This window comes from Schistocerca serialis, chromosome 6 (assembly GCF_023864345.2).
Source record: "Schistocerca serialis cubense isolate TAMUIC-IGC-003099 chromosome 6, iqSchSeri2.2, whole genome shotgun sequence".
Lineage (NCBI taxonomy): Eukaryota > Metazoa > Arthropoda > Insecta > Orthoptera > Acrididae > Schistocerca > Schistocerca serialis.
This window is the reverse complement of record NC_064643.1, coordinates 468,293,631-468,314,196: the sequence shown is the minus strand read 5'-3', so window position 1 is coordinate 468,314,196 and position 20,566 is coordinate 468,293,631. Positions and strand designations below refer to the sequence as shown.

General features: G+C 38.3%; 1 protein-coding gene across 1 annotated transcript in view; it reads left to right on the top strand.

Annotated features, from left to right (window-relative positions):
• Positions 1–17,381, top strand: part of LOC126484923 (C-Maf-inducing protein-like) — a 970,852-nt gene extending 953,471 nt beyond the window's left edge. The window contains exons 10-14 of the mRNA XM_050108524.1: positions 2,194–2,350; positions 2,498–2,752; positions 3,155–3,349; positions 3,610–3,715; positions 16,609–17,381. Of these exons, the coding sequence (XP_049964481.1) occupies positions 2,194–2,350; positions 2,498–2,752; positions 3,155–3,349; positions 3,610–3,715; positions 16,609–16,733 (838 nt within the window). The 3' untranslated portion in view covers positions 16,734–17,381. The remainder of the gene's footprint in view (positions 1–2,193; positions 2,351–2,497; positions 2,753–3,154; positions 3,350–3,609; positions 3,716–16,608) is intronic.
• The last annotated feature ends 3,185 nt before the right edge of the window (positions 17,382–20,566 follow it).

Sequence of the window (20,566 nt, the reverse complement as noted above, 5' to 3'; positions counted from 1 at the left end):
TAGACTTAGTAAAATAACTGGGAAGTCACCGTATTGATATCAGTTTCATTTTGAGGAGTACTGATCAAGAGCACCAAGAGCTTCAGTGTGTTCACCATAATATCATTCCAACAAGAGTAGGACACAGCACGACAGTGAAAAATAATTTACTTTTAAATCCAGCTGTCTTTCATGACGTATATGTGAGCCCCTAATGAATGGTAGCATTAAATAGCAACAATAAATCTTCTCCATCAGCCAGGCTTAGCTAAGATGAGAAAAACAGACTTTCATACAATCATAATTGCAGGCTCATTCAAATACCCAGAGAGAATTTACAGGACTTGTGAGATTAATTTTACCAAGGGCACAGAGTATATGAGAAATGTAATTCTTTCCTAAAAGTATTTTTTACAACACGATCAATCCAGTTTTTCTTTACAACAGGTCAGTGGCAATCAGAGTGGAAGCTGAGAGAAAAGGAGGTCAATAACTAAGTTCAAAGTATCTAATATCAGGAAGAAAGAGATAACATTCAATGCAGATGACTAGCTGTAATGATGAGTTAAAGGTACATTATACAGGATGGTATGAATTTCAACACCACGTCATTAAAAATTGAAAAACTATGCTCTATGCATAAAATATTCAAAATTCTAAGAATAAACCAAAAACAATTTTGAGCATTATTAGTGATGAAATGAATTACCTCTTCAATGCAAATGAACTTCAAGACCCAGATGGCAGTAGCTGTAAACCAGATGATATTAGCTTCAAATGATCAGACACTAAATTCAATAAATCCTATCTAACATCAGCTGAATGCACTGTAACAAAAGTTGACCATCAAAAGTGGATCCATTAAATTTGCATTAAGCTCTTTTGAACAGTCCAGTAAGATCTGTGCAATTTGTGCTATAAGATAAAAACTAGACCAATAAATACACAATTCATTAAACAATTCATGGTGCATTGTTTCATTGATCCTCATGTTTTAATAATTCTTAGGCATAAGTGAAGGTTTCTCCTTCCTTAAAACGTGATAAAACTCCTTCCTTGTCTTTCTCTTCACCATCCCAGTTTGAACATGTTTTTAGAATTTATCCTTCATACAGCCTTTTTCACACCCAATCAACTTGTTACTTACTCCACTGTTTAAAAAAAAATTTACACCATCTCATTCTGTTTGTCTTTCTTGTTCTTCTGCTGATTTCCTACAAATAATTTTTCTCCCCCACTCCCCCTCCCACGCCCTTCTCTCTTGCATTTATTTCTCTTCCTCTTCTCAGCTTTTGTTCATAACTGATATGACAATGCTGACTATTAATTAAAGGGGTGTAGTTCTTTCTGTGTATATGCTAGCACTTCTCAGTTATTACATAATAATTATTCTCTTTTCCCAACTTAGTGTGGTGACTATAGCTTTTTGTCATCTTCTAAAATGAAAGGAGTGATGCTGAATAGTACAACAGAAGAAAATTCTAAGTTAACAGAAACAGATGATGCAATACATTACTCAAAACCACTTACTTACTATTTCTCATAAAACACTCACATAAACAGTGGAGATACTCACCACATATGGGAGGTATTGATTTGCAGACAGGTGTAATGAAACAAAATTCTCCTTCTGAGGTAGAAAATGCACACACATTCACACATCAGCACAATACTGCCTGTTGTGTAGAACTGTATGGTTCTCAGTAACAAACATAAGGCAAATGCGTGTACACTTTATGGTAGTTCCTTCTGATAAACCATGATGTGAGCAGTCACTTCACTTCACACTGCCTCACCTCACTGAGGTGAGTCAGCGTGGCTTCAGTTGTTGCCCACGTCTTTCACAGCGAACACCGTCATGTGCAAAAAAATTTCCTTTAAAAATTGCTTTGTAACTTCACTTAGCCAAAATAACCACATTACATCATGTAGATTTTCAGATGCATAATGCATCACTGTGTTCACAATATGGGAACCTAACTAAACACCATGGACAAGAACGCTGAACATACTTTTCTTATTATATCTTGGATGCAGTATGTTGATAGGTCCTATGCAAGTGTCATGTTTCCTGCTTGACGTCTAATTTCTCACTCATTCTACTAGTTGATATTTACACCTTTGGCAGAAATATTCAGAATTGTTTTAATTTTATATCTGTTCTTAGGTGCATGCTGATATTCCAGAATTATAAATGTTTCAAACCAATTGCAGGAATTTCATGCCGGTCATCAAGAGGATTGGAACAGATACCCGATGTGAAGTTCATCAAATGGTTCTTGGAATTCGAGAGGGGAAAGAGGGCTGGTTTCATATCTATTGCCCTTCAAACACAGTCTGTACTGATGAAGGCGAGCTATGGTGCCTCATGGTACGTGGTAAAAGTGAAATAAAATTTCTGTTTCTTCTCCAGCACTATGTCTTGTACTGCTTTCAATATGTTAATACTCTTTGATTTCTAATTTACTATACAAATAATAACTCTATTTGCATCTGAATAGCCTGTGTGTTACTGCAGTTGCAGACATTGCTCCAGTGCTGCTGCCGTCGAAAAAGGTTTATTTCACAATTAGCGAAGCAACTGGAAGCATGCCTGCTTTTGGCCTTGCGTGACCAGGGCCCTGCCCAGGAGGCACTTTGCCTTATGCTTGAGTGGCAGCTGTTGGAAACTGAAGACCAAAGGATGCAAGCCGTCACAACTTTGCAGAGTACTGCCTCAGGTCGACAGTACTATGCTGCTCTTTGTCAGCGCCAAAAACATTTGAGAGAATTGGTAAGTCATATTACTTTTAATATTACTTTTAATAGGGTCATAATGTTGGAAACAGAATGCCATCTTGTCTGAGATTGTTAATGGATGCTTCAAGTAATAAGACAAATCAGCATTATTATTTTGTCACAGCTCATTTAGTTTACAGGGTCGGTCTCAGCACGATACAAGCCGCAGCAAGAAAAAGAGTCATTCATGTCCTATGTATCTGTTCAGATGGTTTCACAGCTTCCAAAGCTTTTGTTTGCCAGGTGTTTGAATATACATCGTTGTTGACAACAGTAACTGTTTCATCTGAAGACTAGGATTTATTGTTGTTGATCAATTTTAGTAAGAAGTATGATGTTGTCATATAGTAGATAAATTTATACTAGTGAAGTATTGAGAGAATGTGAATATTTACAGCAACAAAAAGGTGGACCAAGGAAGCTAACATTACCAAGCAGGTCAACGGATGCTGACATTGCTCAGCTGTTGAGCTGTGGCTCATTCGGAAACCTTGAATGCCTAAGTTTGGCATTTACACATGTGACAAGTGCCTGTGCTGAACAGCTAATCAAGCTGCCAGCCCTCAGATACCTCAACCTCTGGGCCACACAGGTGAGTTTTGTACAACAGTCATAATAAATAAATAGTGTGTCTTGCCTTTACTCATGACGGGATGGTTCCAAGTATCAGAAATTTCTCACATTCAATGAAAAAAGCACTGCAATAGCAAGATGGTAAATTAATACATTCTGGCTTAGAGGAATATTCAAAATCAGCCAGAATACTGGGTTTATTTCTGTTTCAGACAAAATACAGTTAAATACTGTATAATACTATCAAATTATTAAATGACTGTTTTTATTCCCAAACAGTTTGGTGACTCAGGTCTGCTGATGATATCAGAACATTTACACAAATTACAAGTACTAAACCTCTGTGAGACCCAAGTATCAGACAAAGGAATATCTGCTCTTTGCTGTAAGTAATTACTCTTTAAAGGTTCTGAGTTTATTACATCACTAACAGACATTAAATTTTGATACTAACACTATAATGGTAATGCAAAGCCCTAGTGGAATGTAAATAATTTAAGGAATAAAGATGACAACTCAGCGAAAAGTAGATGTGTTGGCACATGTGCATTCCCCATCTCCCCCCCACCCACACCGACCAGCGCGCGCGCGCGTGTGTGTGTGTGTGTGTGTGTGTGTGTGTGTGTGTGTGTGTGTGTGTGGTGCTGTATGAGAGAGTACAACTAAGCACATTCAACAAGTAGTCTTATGTAAGCAATTGGAGATCCTGTGGATAGACATTGTCCTGCCAAAATGTAGCATGTGGATTTTCTGAAGGAAAGGCAGTGTCAAGAGCTATAAAACCTTCCCAAAATATTGGTTCCTATTGAGATTTCCCTGAGTATATGGTACCTGAGTTCATTGTTGTGTCTAATGGCACCTCAAGGCAGTGGATTTAGCATTAGTCTGCTACATCATTCAGCAGCTGTAGGTTGTCAGAATGTGCTCACCACATTACTATCTAACATGTATATTGCCATCAATGTAGGGCAGCCTGAAGTGATACTTGGCTCAAAATACTACATAGCTTCACTTATCATGCCATTCGTGCAGTTCACATGCTGAATATTGTCAAAGATATTTGTGGTTTCTGAACAAAGGGTGGTAATGCAATGACATGAGCTTCAGCAGTCCAGTCCACAGCAGACATTGTACATGTATCAACACAAAGAGGACCACATCCATCACAGAGTTGCTGCATTGAGTCAACATTAAAGAAAAAGCTGTGTAATCCATTATAGTCATGCATACAACATAACTATCACTTCATGGTGTATTCGTATTTTCTGGTATAATACGTGTTTGCATAGCATACACACCATTGTCATAGCAGCAACCCCAGAATGAGTAAAAATGCTGTAACATTAAAAACCTAATTTTTCAGAAGCTGATCATCCCACTGTATCTGAACACACTTGATGCGTGCAGATGCAGGAGCAGCTGGCCATGATCTATAAGCTAAAGGTGATGTTGGTCATGATCATCTAACTCCAGGTGCCAGCATTGGGGGGGGGGGGGGGGGGGGCGTAGCAGCAGGTGCACCCATGGAACACCTCAAGTATTGCATACTCTACTCGTGAACACTGCTGTGAAGGCACATTGCATTGTAACTGATGCATGGTTGCACATACTTGCTTCAGGGCAAGTGATTGGTTGTTACTGGTCACTTAAGGCCAGATCAAATGGGGAAACCAGCCATTTGTCTACCAAGTGAACATGTGGCCATTCTCATTAGCATAACAGGACAGCTCTGATGGCTTTGAGTGGCCTAGGATTCTCTGCCAAGGAAGGATGTTGTGTAGTTGAAGAAGGATTGTTGATGCTTACAATGACTTCTTTATTTAGGCTTGTTTACAATCATTACTGGTTGGAGAGTGAATGTGATGGAGTTTCCCTCATGTGGCGGTCTCCAGCTGCTGACTGCATGCCTCCATTTCAGTGGTAGCTTTTGTGTCGCCATACTCAATGTGATGGTGTGGACATCTGTTACTGTTGTGAGGATGTCAGGCAGCATCCTGATCCAAGGCTCAGAGAGCATTGTCTTCTATTGGTACACAGGCGAAGCGCAGCAGGCTGGATCCTCTTGTCGTATTCTAAGGTCAGTGGCCAAATGTTGACTGCCCCTTGCACTCTGCTGGTTACAAGTACAAATACAACTGTTGAGCATATATTTACAGGCAATTTGTGTCATCAGTGTTAACACAATAATAATAGTAAAATAATAATAATATAAACTTCGACATGAGCTCCCTGCTGCTGTTGAATAAGCAACAGCAAGCACCAAGTCGCACTCTTAGCTCACTTATATGTTTTATAATTTCATTCTTAATTTATTTGCATGTTTTTGGGTACTTTCATAGCTTAATTCACAAATTTTGGGCATATTATAGTACTAGAGAGATGTAGCATCACGTTTTAGTATCCGTATAGTGTAAATTCGCATAGTCGTCAGTCATCTGTTTGTTTTTAACGACTTGTGAGATAAAAGAGAATAAAAAAATTGTTAGGGATAGACAGGGACTGCGCCTGTTGTGTACGGATTAAGGGGAATTGGTCACCATCCGTTAACAGCTGGAAGCTGTGTTGGTCTTGGTTGACAGGCTCCAGGCTGTTGCCCTGGGCGGTGACATTGGGACACCCGAGGCGAGCACTTTGGTGCCTCTGGAGCCCATAGCATTGCCTGGGATCTCTTTTTTGCCACTGAGCCCTTGGATTCGGACATCCCTGTTGGTCGTCACTTGCCTGATGCTGATTGGTGAACCATGGAGGGGTCGTGAATCCCTTGGCGGAAGGCAAAAGTTGGTGCTGGCCACAGGGCTGTACCCTTACAGCTCCGTAACAGGTTTGAGGCACTGCCCACTGCTGAAAGTACTTCTGAGCCTGCAAGGGCAGCCTTGCCTGTTGTGGCAGTGGCAGGTCTTCCTGAGAGGTCCAGACAAGCGCAGAGGGTGGAATTGCTTGTCATTGAGAGCTCCAATGTTAGGCGGGTGATGGAGCCCCTTATGGATATGGCAGCTAAGGACAGGAAGAAAGGCAATGTGCACTCTGTGTGCATACCCTGGGGGAGGAGGAGGAGTCATCCAAGATGTGGAAAGGGTCCTTCTGGAGTTAGTTAGTTAGTTAGTTAGTTACGTGTTCCATGGATCAATAGCACAGAAAGACAATAATGGTGTGGAACGTGTCAATGAAGGGTACAGGGTGCAGCCAACTGCAGGTGGTGGCTCATGTCAGCACTAATGATGTTTGTCACTATGAATTGGAAGAGATTTTCTTTGGTTTCTGGTGGCTATCTGAGTTGGTGAAGACTGCCAGTCTTGCTAGATAGATGAAGGGAGAACTCACCATCTGCAGCATCATTGACAGGACTGATTGTGGACCTTTGGTACAGAGCCGAGTGGAGGGTCTCAATCAGAGGCTCAGACAGTTCTGTGACTGTGTAGGCTGCAGATTCCTCGACTTGCGCCATAGGGTGGTGGGGTTTCAGGTTCCACTAAATAGGTCAGGTGTCCACTACACACAGGAGGTGACTACACAGGTAGCATGGGCTGTGTGGCATGGACTGGGCAGTTTTTTAGGTTTGACAGTCTCGGGAAAAAATCAAAAAGGGCTCCAGTCTCAAAGGGTACAGGGCAAAGAAACGATGAGAATCGCCCATGCAACAGTTGGTATTGTAGTTGTAAATTGTCTTAGCTGTGTTGGAAAAGTACCAGAGCTTCAAGCACTGATAGAAAGCACTGAAGCTGAAATCGTTATAGGAAAGAAAACTGGCTAAAGCTGGAGATAAATTCTGCCGAAATTTTTACAGAGGTGCAAACCATATTCAGAAAGGGTAGATTAAATAAATTAGGTGGTGGTGGTGGTGGTGGTGGTGGTGTGTGTGTGTGTGTGTGTGTGTGTGTGTGTGTGTGTGTGTGTGTGTGTGTGTGTGTGTTGGTAGTAGTTTACCTTGTAGTGAAGTTGAAATAGATAGTTCCTGCAAATTACTATGGCTAGAGGTATACTCAACAGCTGTACCAAAATAATAATTGGCTACTCCTACTGACCCCCCAACTCAGTTGATATAATAGCTGAACGGTTCAAAGAAAACTTGAATCTCATTACAAATAAGTACCCCACTCATACAGTTATAATTGGTGGAGACTTCAATCTACCCTCGATTTGTTGGCGAAAATACATGTTCAAAGCCAGTGGAAGACAGAAAACATCTTCCAAAATTGTACCAAATGCTTTCTCTGAGAACTACTTTGAACAATTAGTTCATGAGCCACCATGAATTGTAAATGGTTGCGAAAATGCACTTGACCTCTTAGCCACAAATAATCCTGATCTAATAGAGAGTGTCATGAGGGATATAGGGATTAGTGAACACAAGGTCATTTTAGTGAGGCTTAAAACTATATCAACCAAAACTACTAAAAATAAGCACAAAATATATCTATTTAAAACAGCAGATAAAAGAGAGAGAGTCACCATTTCTTCCAAGCTAATTATGTACGTGTAGACCAGATATGGTTCAAATTCAAAGGTACAGTATTGACAACAGTAGATAGATTCATACCGCATAAGTTAATAAGAGACAGGACTGATCCACCAATGTACACAAAACACATCAGAACACTGTTGCAGAAGCAATGAAAAAAGCATGCCAAATTCAGAAGAAAGCAAAATCCCCAAGACTTGCTAAGTTTCATGGAAGCTCGAAATTTAGTGTGGATGTCAATGCAAGATGCTTTTAATATTTTCCACAATGAAACATTGTCTCAAAATATGTAGAAAACCCAAAGAGATTCTGGTTATATGTAAAGTACACCAGTGGCAAAAAACAGTCAATACCGTCACTGCACGATAGCGATAGAGGTGTTACTGATGATGGTGTCACTAAAGCGGAATTACTAAATACAGTTTTCCATAATTCCTTCATGAAAGTAGATGAAGTAAATATTCCAGAATTCGAAACCAGCATGAGTGACATAAAAGTAGATACCTTAGGTGTTATGAAACATCTCAAATCACTTAAGAAAGGCAAGTCTTCCAGTGCAGATGGTATACCAATCAGGTTCCTTTCAGAGTATGCAGACATAATAGCGCAATCATATACAACTGCTCACTTGACAAAAGGCCTGTTCCTAAAGCCTGGAAAGTAGCACAGGTCACACCAATATTCAAGAAAGGAAATAGGAGTAACCCATTGAATTACAGACCCATATCAATGACCTCAGTTTGTAGTAGGATTTTGGAGAATATACTGTACTCGAACATCATGAATCACCTTGAAGAAAATGACTTATTGATATATAGCCAAGACGGATTCAGAAAATATAATTCTCGTGCAACACAGCTAGCTCTTTATTCCCATGAACTAATGAGTGCTGTTGACAAGGGATCTCAGATTGATTCCATATTCCTAGATTTCCAGAAGGCTTTTGATACCGTTCCTCACAAGCGACTATTAATCAAATTTCATGCATATGGAGTATTGTCTCAGTTGTGTGACTGGATTTGTGATTTCCTCTCAGAGAGGTCACAGTTCGTAGTGATAGACAGTAAATCATCGAGTAGAACAGAAGTGATATCTGGCATTCTGCAAGGTAGTGTCATAGGCCCCCTGCTGTTCCTGATTTACATAAATGATCTAGGTGATAATCTGAGCAGCCGCCTTAGATTGTTTGCAGATAACACTGTAATTTACCATCTAGTAAAATCATCAGATGACCAGTTCTAATTACAAAATGATCTAGAGAGAATTTCTGTATGGTGCGAAAAGTGGCAGCTGGCAATTGACACTAAACAAAGAAAAGTGCGATGTCATCCACATGGGTACTAAAAGAAATCCGATAAATTTTGGGTATAAGATAAACCATACAAATCTAAGTGCTGTTGATTCGACTAAATACCTAGGAATTACCATTATGAGCAACTTAAATTGGAAAGACCACATAGATAATATGGTGGGGAAGGTGAAACAAAGACTGTGCTTTGTTGGCAAAACACTTAGAAGATGCGACAAACCCACGAAAGAGACATCCTACATTACACTTGTCCATGGTCTGCTGGAATATTGCTGTGCGGTGTGGAAGCCTCACCAGGTAGGATTGACAGAGGACATCGAAAAAGTGCAAAGAAGGGCAGCTCATTTCGTGTTATCGTGCAATAGGGGTGAGAGTGTCACTGATACGATACATGAGTTGCGGTGGCAGTCACTGAAACAGAGGCAGTTTTCTTTGTGGTGAGATCTATTTATGAAATTTCAATTATCAACTTTCTCTTCTGAATGCGAAAATGCTTTGTTGACATCCATCTACATAGGGAGAAATGACCATTATAAAAAAATAAGAGAAATTAGAGCTCAAACGGAAAGATTTAGGTGTTCCTTTTTCCCATACACCATTCAAGAGTGGAATGCTAGAGAAGTAGTATGAAAATGGTTTAATGAACCATCTGCCAGGCACTTAAGTTGAATTGCAGAGTAACCATGCACATGTAGGTGACAAATTTTATTAACTACGATATAATAATCCAACAATATTAGAGAAGGAAAGTTGCTACTCACCATATAGTGGAGATGCACAACCAAAAGATTCACACAATTACAGATTTCCACCATTAAGACCTTTGTAGATAGACACACACACACACACACACACACACACACACACACACACACACACACACAAACGCAACTCTCACACACGTCTGCAGTCTCCGGCAACTGAAACCACACTGTGAGCAGCAGCACCAGTGCACCTCTGGAGGAGGAGGAGGAGGAGGAGGAGAGTTTAGCATATTCCACATAAAATGAGAGCTCTATGCATTCACTGGTAGTGGAATGGGTAGGGGCTCTCCCAACGTAGTTCTGAATACTTTTTCCTAAAACTGTCTTGAGCAACGAGTTCAACATAGAGATGTAGCAGAAACATTTTATAACGCATGGCTAAAAACAGACCTGACCCTGTCATTTTTAGTAAAGTATCAAGGATTAGTGACCACATTGTTATTACAGGCATGATGTGTACTACAGTCAATAAATCCATCAAGATGACTTGGAGAGCTTTTATGCTCAGAAGAGCAGAAAAGCAGACATTCCTTACAAAATGAATGGCTCTCTTTATGATTGATGCAGAAGAACTGTGGAGAAAGTTTATACGTATTCTTCATTGCACTCTGGATAAATATCTTCTGTGTATGTTGATTAAGGTTAAGAAAAAGCAACCATGGTTTATAAAAGTGAAGAATACTGAGGAAATGGAGATTAGTGCAGTCTCAGTTCAGCAAAGAACATAGGAGTTCCAACAGATCAAAGTTGGTAGAAATCTATGCATCTAGAAAGAACATTATGTGCAACATATTTAACAACTTCCACAGTAAGGTTTACATGTTAACTCTGCTTGATAATCTGATAAAATTCTTCTTATTGAGCAAGGCAGACAAAGGCAGACACACTGTCTTGCATTTAGGAGGATGGTGAATCAAATCCTCATCTGACAACTAAGTTTCTTATCCTTCCTACCCCAATCCAAGCTTATGCTCCATTTCTCATGATATCATCATCCACAGGATATTAAAGCCTTATCTTCCTTTTTTAAAAAATTCAGGCCCTAAGTAAAGTCACAACGGTGGCTGAAAGCTATCCAATCTGATAGCAAAAGAAAAACTACTGTCTTGAATCTAGAATTTTTTAAAAATCATTTACACAAGTAGATGATACAGACTTACCACCATTCAGCTGCTACAAAAACATTGAAATGGACTGAATAGAAATGCGCATCTCTCATGTTCAAAAGCAACTGAAATAGTTTAAACCAAATAAGGCAATAGCTGATAAAATTCCAGTACTCTGTAACATTGTCCTCATTCTTAGCTGATATTTATCATGAATCTCTGCCACAGTGAACAGTTACAAGCAACTTAAAAAAAAAAAATAAATAAATAAATAAAAACTGCAGGCCATAGCTGTATATAAGAAGAACAAAAGGATGAACAAAATTATAGATCAGTATCCTTAATATCCACAGCAGAATCCATGAACAATAAGCTCAAATATAAGAAATTTCCTAAAAATAATAAAGCTTCTGTCCATAAATGAGATGGTAAGTGAAACTTCCTGGCAGATTAAAACTGTGTGCCCGACTGAGACTCGAACTCGGGACCTTTGCCTTTCGCGGGCAAGTGCTCTACCAACTGAGCTACCGAAGCACGACTCACGCCCGGTCCTCACAGCTTTACTTCTGCCAGTATCTCGACTCCTATCTTCCAAACTTTACAGAAGCTCTCCTGCGAACCATGCAGAACTAGCACTCCTGAAAGAAGGGATACTGCGGAGACATGGCTTAGCCACAGCCTGAGGGATGTTTCCAGAATGAGATTTTCACTCTGCAGCGGAGTGTCGGTCGGGCACACATTTTTAATCTGCCAGGAAGTTTCATATCAGCGCACACTCCGCTGCAGAGTGAAAATCTCATTCTGGAGATGGAAAGTGTTGCTCGTTTGAAATGAGGCAGGGAGCAAACTTTATCTGAACTACCACTACATAAATCATTAGATCCAATCAGGCCATCCCCTTCCATGCAGTCATCATACTTGCTTCCAAGCAGATGCGTCAAATATTCATCCCCTGGCGTGCAGTCGTCACACCTACTTGGGAAGTGAGCATGATGACTGCATGTCAGGGGATGACCCAAGGATGGTACTGTATACCGAAACTAATAGCCTGTACACAAAATAAAAAAATAAAAATGTAATTACAGACAAAAAGATATTTTACCTCTACTGATCCATTCCCCAAAAACTGGCTCGGGCATCTTAAACACTGAAACATGTTATATGCAAAGAATTATATAATACATATAGTATACAGAGCAGAATCATAACCAGTGACAAAGAGAAAGAAAAATTAATAACAGTTAAGAGAAAAGAAGCAATTATCCTGCAAAAAATGGGGCATGAAAATTGATGAGTTGTCACACTCAGGAAAAAGGTCTACCAACAGTTTTGGGCTGTGTGGCACAATCAGGATGTTGATGACAATGTGGGCAGAGATTTATTAAGGTATCTTTAATGGAGTGAGAAGGAGAAATTATCCTAGAATACTTAGCACAGGTGATTTTTGAATGAAGAGGAGAAGTTGCTGGCTCTGAAGGGAGTAAAAATAGGTGCAAACACTTACGGATAAAATTTAAGAACAAATTATTTATTAATACTTAAACCTTATTTAGAGAGGTATCTTATAGTGGCTTTATACCCTTACACGTCAAAGATTACATCCTACCACTCTATACATTAGTCCTTTCCAGCAACTCCCAGTTCCTAAGTTCTGCTTCTCACTATCAGAGACAAGCATTCTCCCTGTAACTCATTCTGACAATACACAGTCAAAAACTTTAACCAAAATAGGAGACAAGTGTGATAAAACACTTGTGCCTCTCTATATTCTAACCCATACAAAATAATAAGAATCACTTGTTGCAGCTCGTGCAGTTAGATACCTTATTCACACTAGCAGACAATTAGAGACGGCCCTTGTTCCTCTATATATTCTGACTTACTGAAAGTACTAATACTCATTGCTGCTGTTAAAGACAAATTCTACAGAGCTTGTTCTTTTCTAACAGGCAAAAACTCAATATAATAAGTATTACTGGATACCTGTCAGAAACTCCGTTGTCCACCCTCAAATGTGTACAGACTTCTCAGAGTTTTTACCACATAAGTGTCAAAGTGTCACTCTATAGTGACTGCTCCTGATGACTCATCTGTTATGCTAGCTGCTTCCTGGTAATCAATCCTATTTAGTACTGACTATGACTGCAAATGACTTGGTCCTGTACACAAGTCACTTATGTGAATTTCCCTAGCAGTGTTGTTTTCCCCTGATGATACAAAAGGTCTTCCTAATTTCTCGAGACATCCAACCTCCACTGAAAATGATTCTCAAACATGGCAGGCTTGTTACCATTTCTGTGTTTGCCTCCACCTCCTGGTTGTGGTTAGTGCTATTGCATACAGATGTGTTATCGCCCTGGTAGTAACAGTGGCTGTGACACACCATTTTCATTTCTGTCAGTTGACAGTTAAGCTACTACTGCCACCAGCCATATGCATATGCATCTCCTTACATTACAAGAATTTGACTCCATTACACTTCTTACATTACTAAAATTTGATAGCCATGACACCTATTACATTAATAAAATTTGATAACATGACAGAGTAATAAGACAAATAATTTTAATTTTAAAAAATTCAGAATTTTGCCCTTTTGTAGGTATCACTTTATCTTTAGCTTGCATCTTCTTTTGGCATTTTATTTCTAGTTCTGTCCTCATCTTGAAACTATTTATTGCTTTAGAGACAATATTTTTGAATTTGGATAAAAGTAGGTAATCTCCCATCTTCCTGTACCTTGCTCTCATTTTAGTCCAAAATTTTGCGTAAATTTTTCTTCCTTAGAGTACTTATGCATGTTCCCAGCCTGATCCTTTCTTGTTTTAAAAGTTCTTTAGACTCATTTCTTTTGCATTTGTTTTTATTTTGTATATATGTCAGGTTTCCTTCCTGTTTTGCAGATGATAAATGGATGATCCGTTTCAGACGTAAATATTGTTAAGATCCACTTGATTTGAAATGAAAACAGTAAACCTGGCCGAGGGCTGCTATTTTTGGCACATGCAATAAATATGATGGCTGTGATTTTCTCTCTCTCTCTCTCTCTCTCTCTCTCTCTCTCTCTCTTGTGTTTTAATTGAAGACATAAAACTCCTTCTGGCTACGAATTTCTTTTGGAATCCAGACCTCTTCTCATGCATATATTCATCCAGAAGACTTGCACAGGATAGACCAGTTATTGTTTCACCCTTTGCAAAGTAATCAATAAGAAGAATCACATTCTGAATGTGCAGGGCTACCAGCTGCTTTGATTGCATTTTGTTTCTGGTAAAAAATGTTAAACCTCAACAATACCTGCCATAAGGAATTAGCACACATAGCCAGTTGAATTCCTTTTACAAACAGGCCAAACATTGCTGAGAAATTTGTTTCAGGTCAGCATTCTTCATAAATCATTCTCGTAGTTAAAATTTGAAATGCCTTTGACATTCAAAAGAATATACAAGGGGCGTTAAATAAGTAAGGCAACACATTTTTTTCTCAGCCAGTTTCAGTTGAAGAAAATATGGAATTTGTAGTGGGGCGTCATGGAATATTCCCTTTTCAGTCCCTATAGCTTCACGATGTTTTGATAGATGGTGGCACTATGCAAAGCCTTCAAATTGGCATCTGTAATGGAAGTGCATACCAAGCAGTGAGGTGTCATTGATTTTCTTTTGGTGGAAAAACCAGAGCATCACAGATATTCATAGGCACTTGCAGAATATCGATGGAGACCTGTCAGAGAACAAAAGCACAGTAATTCGTTGGGCAAGGTGTCTATCATCATCGCAACAAGGTTGCACAAACATGTCTGACCTCCCACTTCCTGGCTGGTAGCACACAGCTATGACTCAAAAATTTTGAAACACGCAGACACACCCATTTGAGGTGATTAATGGATCACAATCAAACACCTCACTACACAACTGGATGTCTCTGTTGGTAGTTCTGATACACTTGTCCACCAGTTGGGGTACTCAAAGATATATGCTGGTTGGGTTCCTTCTTTCCTACCAGAAGACCATTAAGAGCACTGGAGGACCATCTGTGCAGAATTTCTTGAAGAAAGCTGATCATGACAATTTTTTGTAGAGTTTTCTCACAGATGGCAAAACATGGGTTTATCCATGGAGTGGCACCACACTGCCTCTCCTTTGAATAACAAGTTCAGAGCCACTCATTCAGCCATTAAATTCATGATGATGATCTTCTGAGACTCTGAAGGGGTTGCTCTATTTGATGTCCTCCTCCCTCACGGTGCAAGGATCAACTCTGAAGTATATTGAGCTTCTCTCAGAAATTGATACAACTTCAGTATGTCAGTTGCTGCCGAAATGCAAATGAACTTCTCCTTCTCCTTGAAATGCAAGGCCTTTTGTAAGTCTGTGCACCCAAGAGGAGCTCACAAAACTTCACTGGACTGTTCTTCCTCATCCATCCTAAAGCCCAGATCTCCAATCTTCCAACTTCTATCTGTTTAGAGCAATGAAGGATGCATTCCTTGGTAAGCAGTATGTGGATGATGAGGAGGTTATATGCAGGAAGCAGTATGTAGATGATAGGATTATTGAGGCAACAAGATGTTGGCTCCAACATCGGCCAGAAGAGTGGTACCCTGCAGGCATACAGGCCCTCCCAGTATTGTGGCATAAGGCTATCACACTGAATGGAGATTATGTTGAAAAATAGAGTTCTGTAGCAAAAAGTGTGGGGAACGATATGATGTACTGGAATTCTGAATAAAACCAACCTGCTTTCAGAGAAAAAAATGTGATGCATTACTCATTGAATGCCCCTTGTAGTCATATTTGAACTAACTAGTCCATTTGTTAACTACAGAAAAATATTAAAATGCTGCTTGTATCAGTGTGCAATCTTGCTTGAGTGTAATGTCTTTACAGCAGCATTGATACAATAGTGGAGTAGGTAGGCCTCTGTATGACAGAGGTTTGCCATTAACTCATGATTTTGTTATTGGTGGAGACATATAAATGTTTTATAAAATCATTGTAGCTAATCATTTGCACACTGAAAAGCCTTCCATAAACTTTGTGTAACATAGCTGTCTTGTGCAGTCAAGAAGTAAATAAAGGCTCTTAAGAAGCCTAGTTTTGTTATTAATTCTTGAATCTTTTCTTTTATGACCAGAACTTTGTTTCAAATAAAAATCTTTAATAACATTTAGTTTCCCCTGTGTAGTGGGTACTTTCACCTCAGTTGTTCTTTATACTGAAGACATCCTTTAATATTTTCCTATAGTCATCATTACTGAATTTTCAGCTGATAAAGAACTCCTTAGCAAAATGCTTATTATTGTCATACACTTCAAGAGAGCTTTCTTCAAACTGCTTAATATGTCACTCTTGCTGGTTCTATTTCCTTTTTAATTCTCAATTACTTAATCTGTGACTTTGCTCAGTTACCAGTAACTTCATGGACGTCTGTCACTGTACAATCAATAACTTATATGTGCTAAGCATCATTTTAGAATTGTAAATTAAAATAGTATTTCTTGTAGCCATTGAAATAGTAGAATTTGTGGAATGATAGTGGTAAAGTCTAATGTACTGCATGAAAGAATACAGTTTATTGGTCATATGTCATATGTATGGTAATAATGTGCTGTCATAATGAAATCAATTTTATTTATTGCAGCCATGACAAATCTTCGTAAACTAAATCTGAACAGCACCAAGCTCAGTGCACAGACTTTTGAGAGATTAAAACAGAAGCTACCAGCTTTGCAAGAATTTGATGTGCGATACACAGAAGCTTGGTAATGGAGTGATTGCCTTAAGAGACTGTATAAATTTGTAAAAACAAACATAAAATAAAAAGCCAAAGTTAAATATAGATTAAAATTAGAGATGGTGAACGAAGAACTGTGTTCATTCTTTTTATCATGAATTAGGTTTTGATACTTTAATAATCTATGTGACATATACATTGCATTCGCAAGCAAATATATAGGCCAAAAAGTAATGTCTGCAGTTAGAGAGTGATATAACATGCTCTATATGAAGAATTTTTGGATAAGAGGAACAGTGAGCACTTAGTTTAGCTACAAATGGATCAGAAACCACATTTATTTAAATGAGTGTATAAATTCATAAAATAATTTATTTAATTATTATCACATATATATACTGAGTTCAGAAATTGCAACAGTACTAGAGGCCTAGGGAAATATGATTCTAGCTTGACTGTCAGTTTGATAAGCCTGAGTAGTTTATAAATGAAGTGTTTTGTACACAGATAATTTTGTTACATAAGAAATTATGAAAACTTTATTGTTCTGTCTTAAATATCTGTGATGTTTAAGCCCTACTCTACAAACAGCACGACAACAGAGTAAGAGATTTTTATTTATTTTTGTATGTTTTGTACTTCCCAGTTCAGATAAAATAAACCAAACAAATACAGAGAAAGGAATTTAAGTCTATAACATATTTAGCATTTGTGCAGCTTAATGTGTAACCCCTGAATGAGCATGTAAATTAGAAATGTATCCTAATGTATTTACAATTTTAATCATTTTTTAAGTTTACACAGATCAAAATCTTGGATAGCAAAAGCTGCTGCTTTTCAATTCCACAGCCAACAGGTAATCTGTTAGCAGACATCGACAGGCAGTGGAAAGAAGAATTATGCCCAGTATTACATATTTGTAACCAACTGGTAGAATTGTATGAAATGACATCTGCAAATCGTCCTGAACCTTTCCCTATGTCAAAAGCAATACACAGCATCTGCAGGTGGCATTTTAACTTGATGTGGATTATCTCTTCAGAATAGTTAATTATAATATGCAACTATTACAATCATAAGCTCCCCTCTACCAGTTGCTTGTGGATTGTCTTATGAACATGTGAAATAGATGTTGGGAAAAATATCAGGAAACAGCACAGCCTTTGCTCTAGAAGATGTAAGAAATTATTCAAAAATCACATCTACTACAATTTGTTTTGCTACCTCAAAAGGTTAAGCACATGTTCCTGGTACTGTAAAGTGTGACCTTATGTTAACTATGATTGTTGACAGCTGGGATGTACCACAACTGTTTTTTAAACTATGTATTCCATGAAAATTTTCAGTCAAGTGATTAGCCAAATGCTTAAAAGTTTAGCAACATTTTCTGTTTCTTGTCTGAAATAACTGCTAGATTCCTCCCCTGTCAAAGAGATATAATCGATATGTGATTGGCAGTAATTACTGAAATCTAGAACTCTCTGATATAGTGCATTATTTGATATTAGAAGTGGCTTGGACAGATTAATTGCTGCAGTTGTTTCATGTGAGTAGCCAAATGATTTTGTTTAACTCCTTATTACATTTTCATAACGTTTGAAAATAATTGAAAGTGACACACACACACACACACACACACACACACACACACACACACACACACACACACACCTACCTCTGTGTGTGTGTGTGTGTGTGTGTGTGTGTGTGTGTGTGTGTGTGTGTGTGTTGGGGGGGGGAGGGGGGGGTGCGCGCAAGCTCACTCGCACATTTTGCATTGTAGCTATCCACTTCAACAAATGAACCTGATAAGATTTTCAACATAACAACAACTTGTATAACAAAACACACATGGGACTTTTTCTAGGTCTTTGATTAGGCATCTTTCCAGCTTCAATTTGCCATATAGTGTTATATAAGATGTCTGAAGTAAAAAATAGAGAACTGCATTGTAATTTGTGAGCAGCCTATCATGCTTTTATAACTCACCAGCACAAAATATAATCAGTCTCTTGCATATTACTTTCTTATACTGTATATCCATTCTTATATCCTTTAAGTTATCTTTCAGAATGGACCAGTGGAAGAAGAATATTTTGAATTCTATTTTATTTTATCAATGAAAGAAGACTATAATGGCTTAAGAATCTTGAGCAGACACTACCAAGATGGTAATGAATTAATGCTTTGGGCCTGTTCCAGTTAGACAATTCATAGTCAAAAAGTTACTAAAGTGTACTTTTAAACATGATGAGCAGCTCTAGAATTTCATAAGAAATTATGTTGGCTCAGGTTATCGCAAACAGTGTTTGTGACATGACATGTTAAAATTGTTTGCCACACCGGGACTTCAACCATGGTGTCCCTTCCTCCATGCAATGTGCTACCAAGTCAAACATTCACTTTATACCTTGTTTCCCTCAAAACACAGTCATCTTATCATCAGCAAAAGTTTTATAACAACATTAAGAGTTGTATTGCAACAGTTAACACAGTAAAATACTTTGAATAAGACTGAAGAATCTTCAATATAAGATATTCAGTTATTGACATAAAAACATTTGACAAAAACGTGGAAAGGGACGGTATGGCACTTGTTCCATCCCAGGCACATAAAAAAACTATCAGTAGAGTTATGTATACATATATATGTTATTGACACCAATCTCGTGATTACTTTTTCCCCAAGCACGTAATTTGTTTCCCATTCCTTTGGTGACTCAATATGTGATGACCATTAACAAAAGGTATTGCAACTATCGTAGATAAGTAAGAAGCTCTGGGTTATTATTTTGAGAAAGGAAGGTTAGAGCCACATGTTATGTTGGTGAAGTAGTTATTAAAGATGAAGCTCTCGCTTAAGGTTGTGAAAGAAATTTACCATGTCATACCCAAAGTAACCATCCTAAAAACCGTCTGTAGTGATTTAGGGAAACTACAGAAAACTTCAGTCTGGGTAGCCAAATGCTATAAGACTACTCTCCACTATACTTTTTAATGTCATAAGTTGCTTAAATCAACATATCACAGCTAATTCTGAAGATCTGTTAGTAATGCTTCATTAAACTTCCGTATATAACAGTCTGAATGCAAATTGTTCATCTACTTTGGCTGTTACCTTTCTTGATCAATGTTATTTACATCATCTGCAACTACCATGGTTTCTTTATGTAGCTGCAGATAATTTATTAATATAAGTGCCTAGAACAAAATGAATTATGCAGAAACACATGAGGCAATAATACAAAAAACATATGACTATCTCAAGAATATTTTACTGTTCATATATGACAAACTGTCTTACTCACTGATTGCAAAGCACAATAGCTCTTAAGCTACATTTGCTGTCTCTCAATCATTTTCAAGGAGCATTCTGTGATATAGAATAAACAGTGCAGGAGGTAATTACTGTCAAAAACCAGATTTCATTTTAATACATTACCATGTAAATGAATTTGTACTTGTAGATTAACGTAACACTTTATGAAAATGAATAACTGCCACATTCTCCATAGCAGACTTGGAACAAACAGAAAGAGGAAAAATAAAACAACTGTATAGGTGTTGGCAACAGACTGGCAAATACACATCCATTATATCTTTTCCCTCACAGATTTCTCCTCCAACTCGAGAAGAACAAGACAGGGTAGCCTCTCAGCATCACAGAAGATACGATAGATGTATTGAAACTTCCTGCCAGATTAAAACTGTGTGCCAAACCAGGGCTTGAACCTGGAACCTTTGCCTTTTGCAGACAAGTGCTCTCCAGGAGTTCAAGTCCTGCAAGGTATGCAGGAGAACTTCTGTGAAGTTGGGAAGGTAAGAGAAGAGGTACTGGTGGAAGTAAAATTTTAAGGGTGAGTCA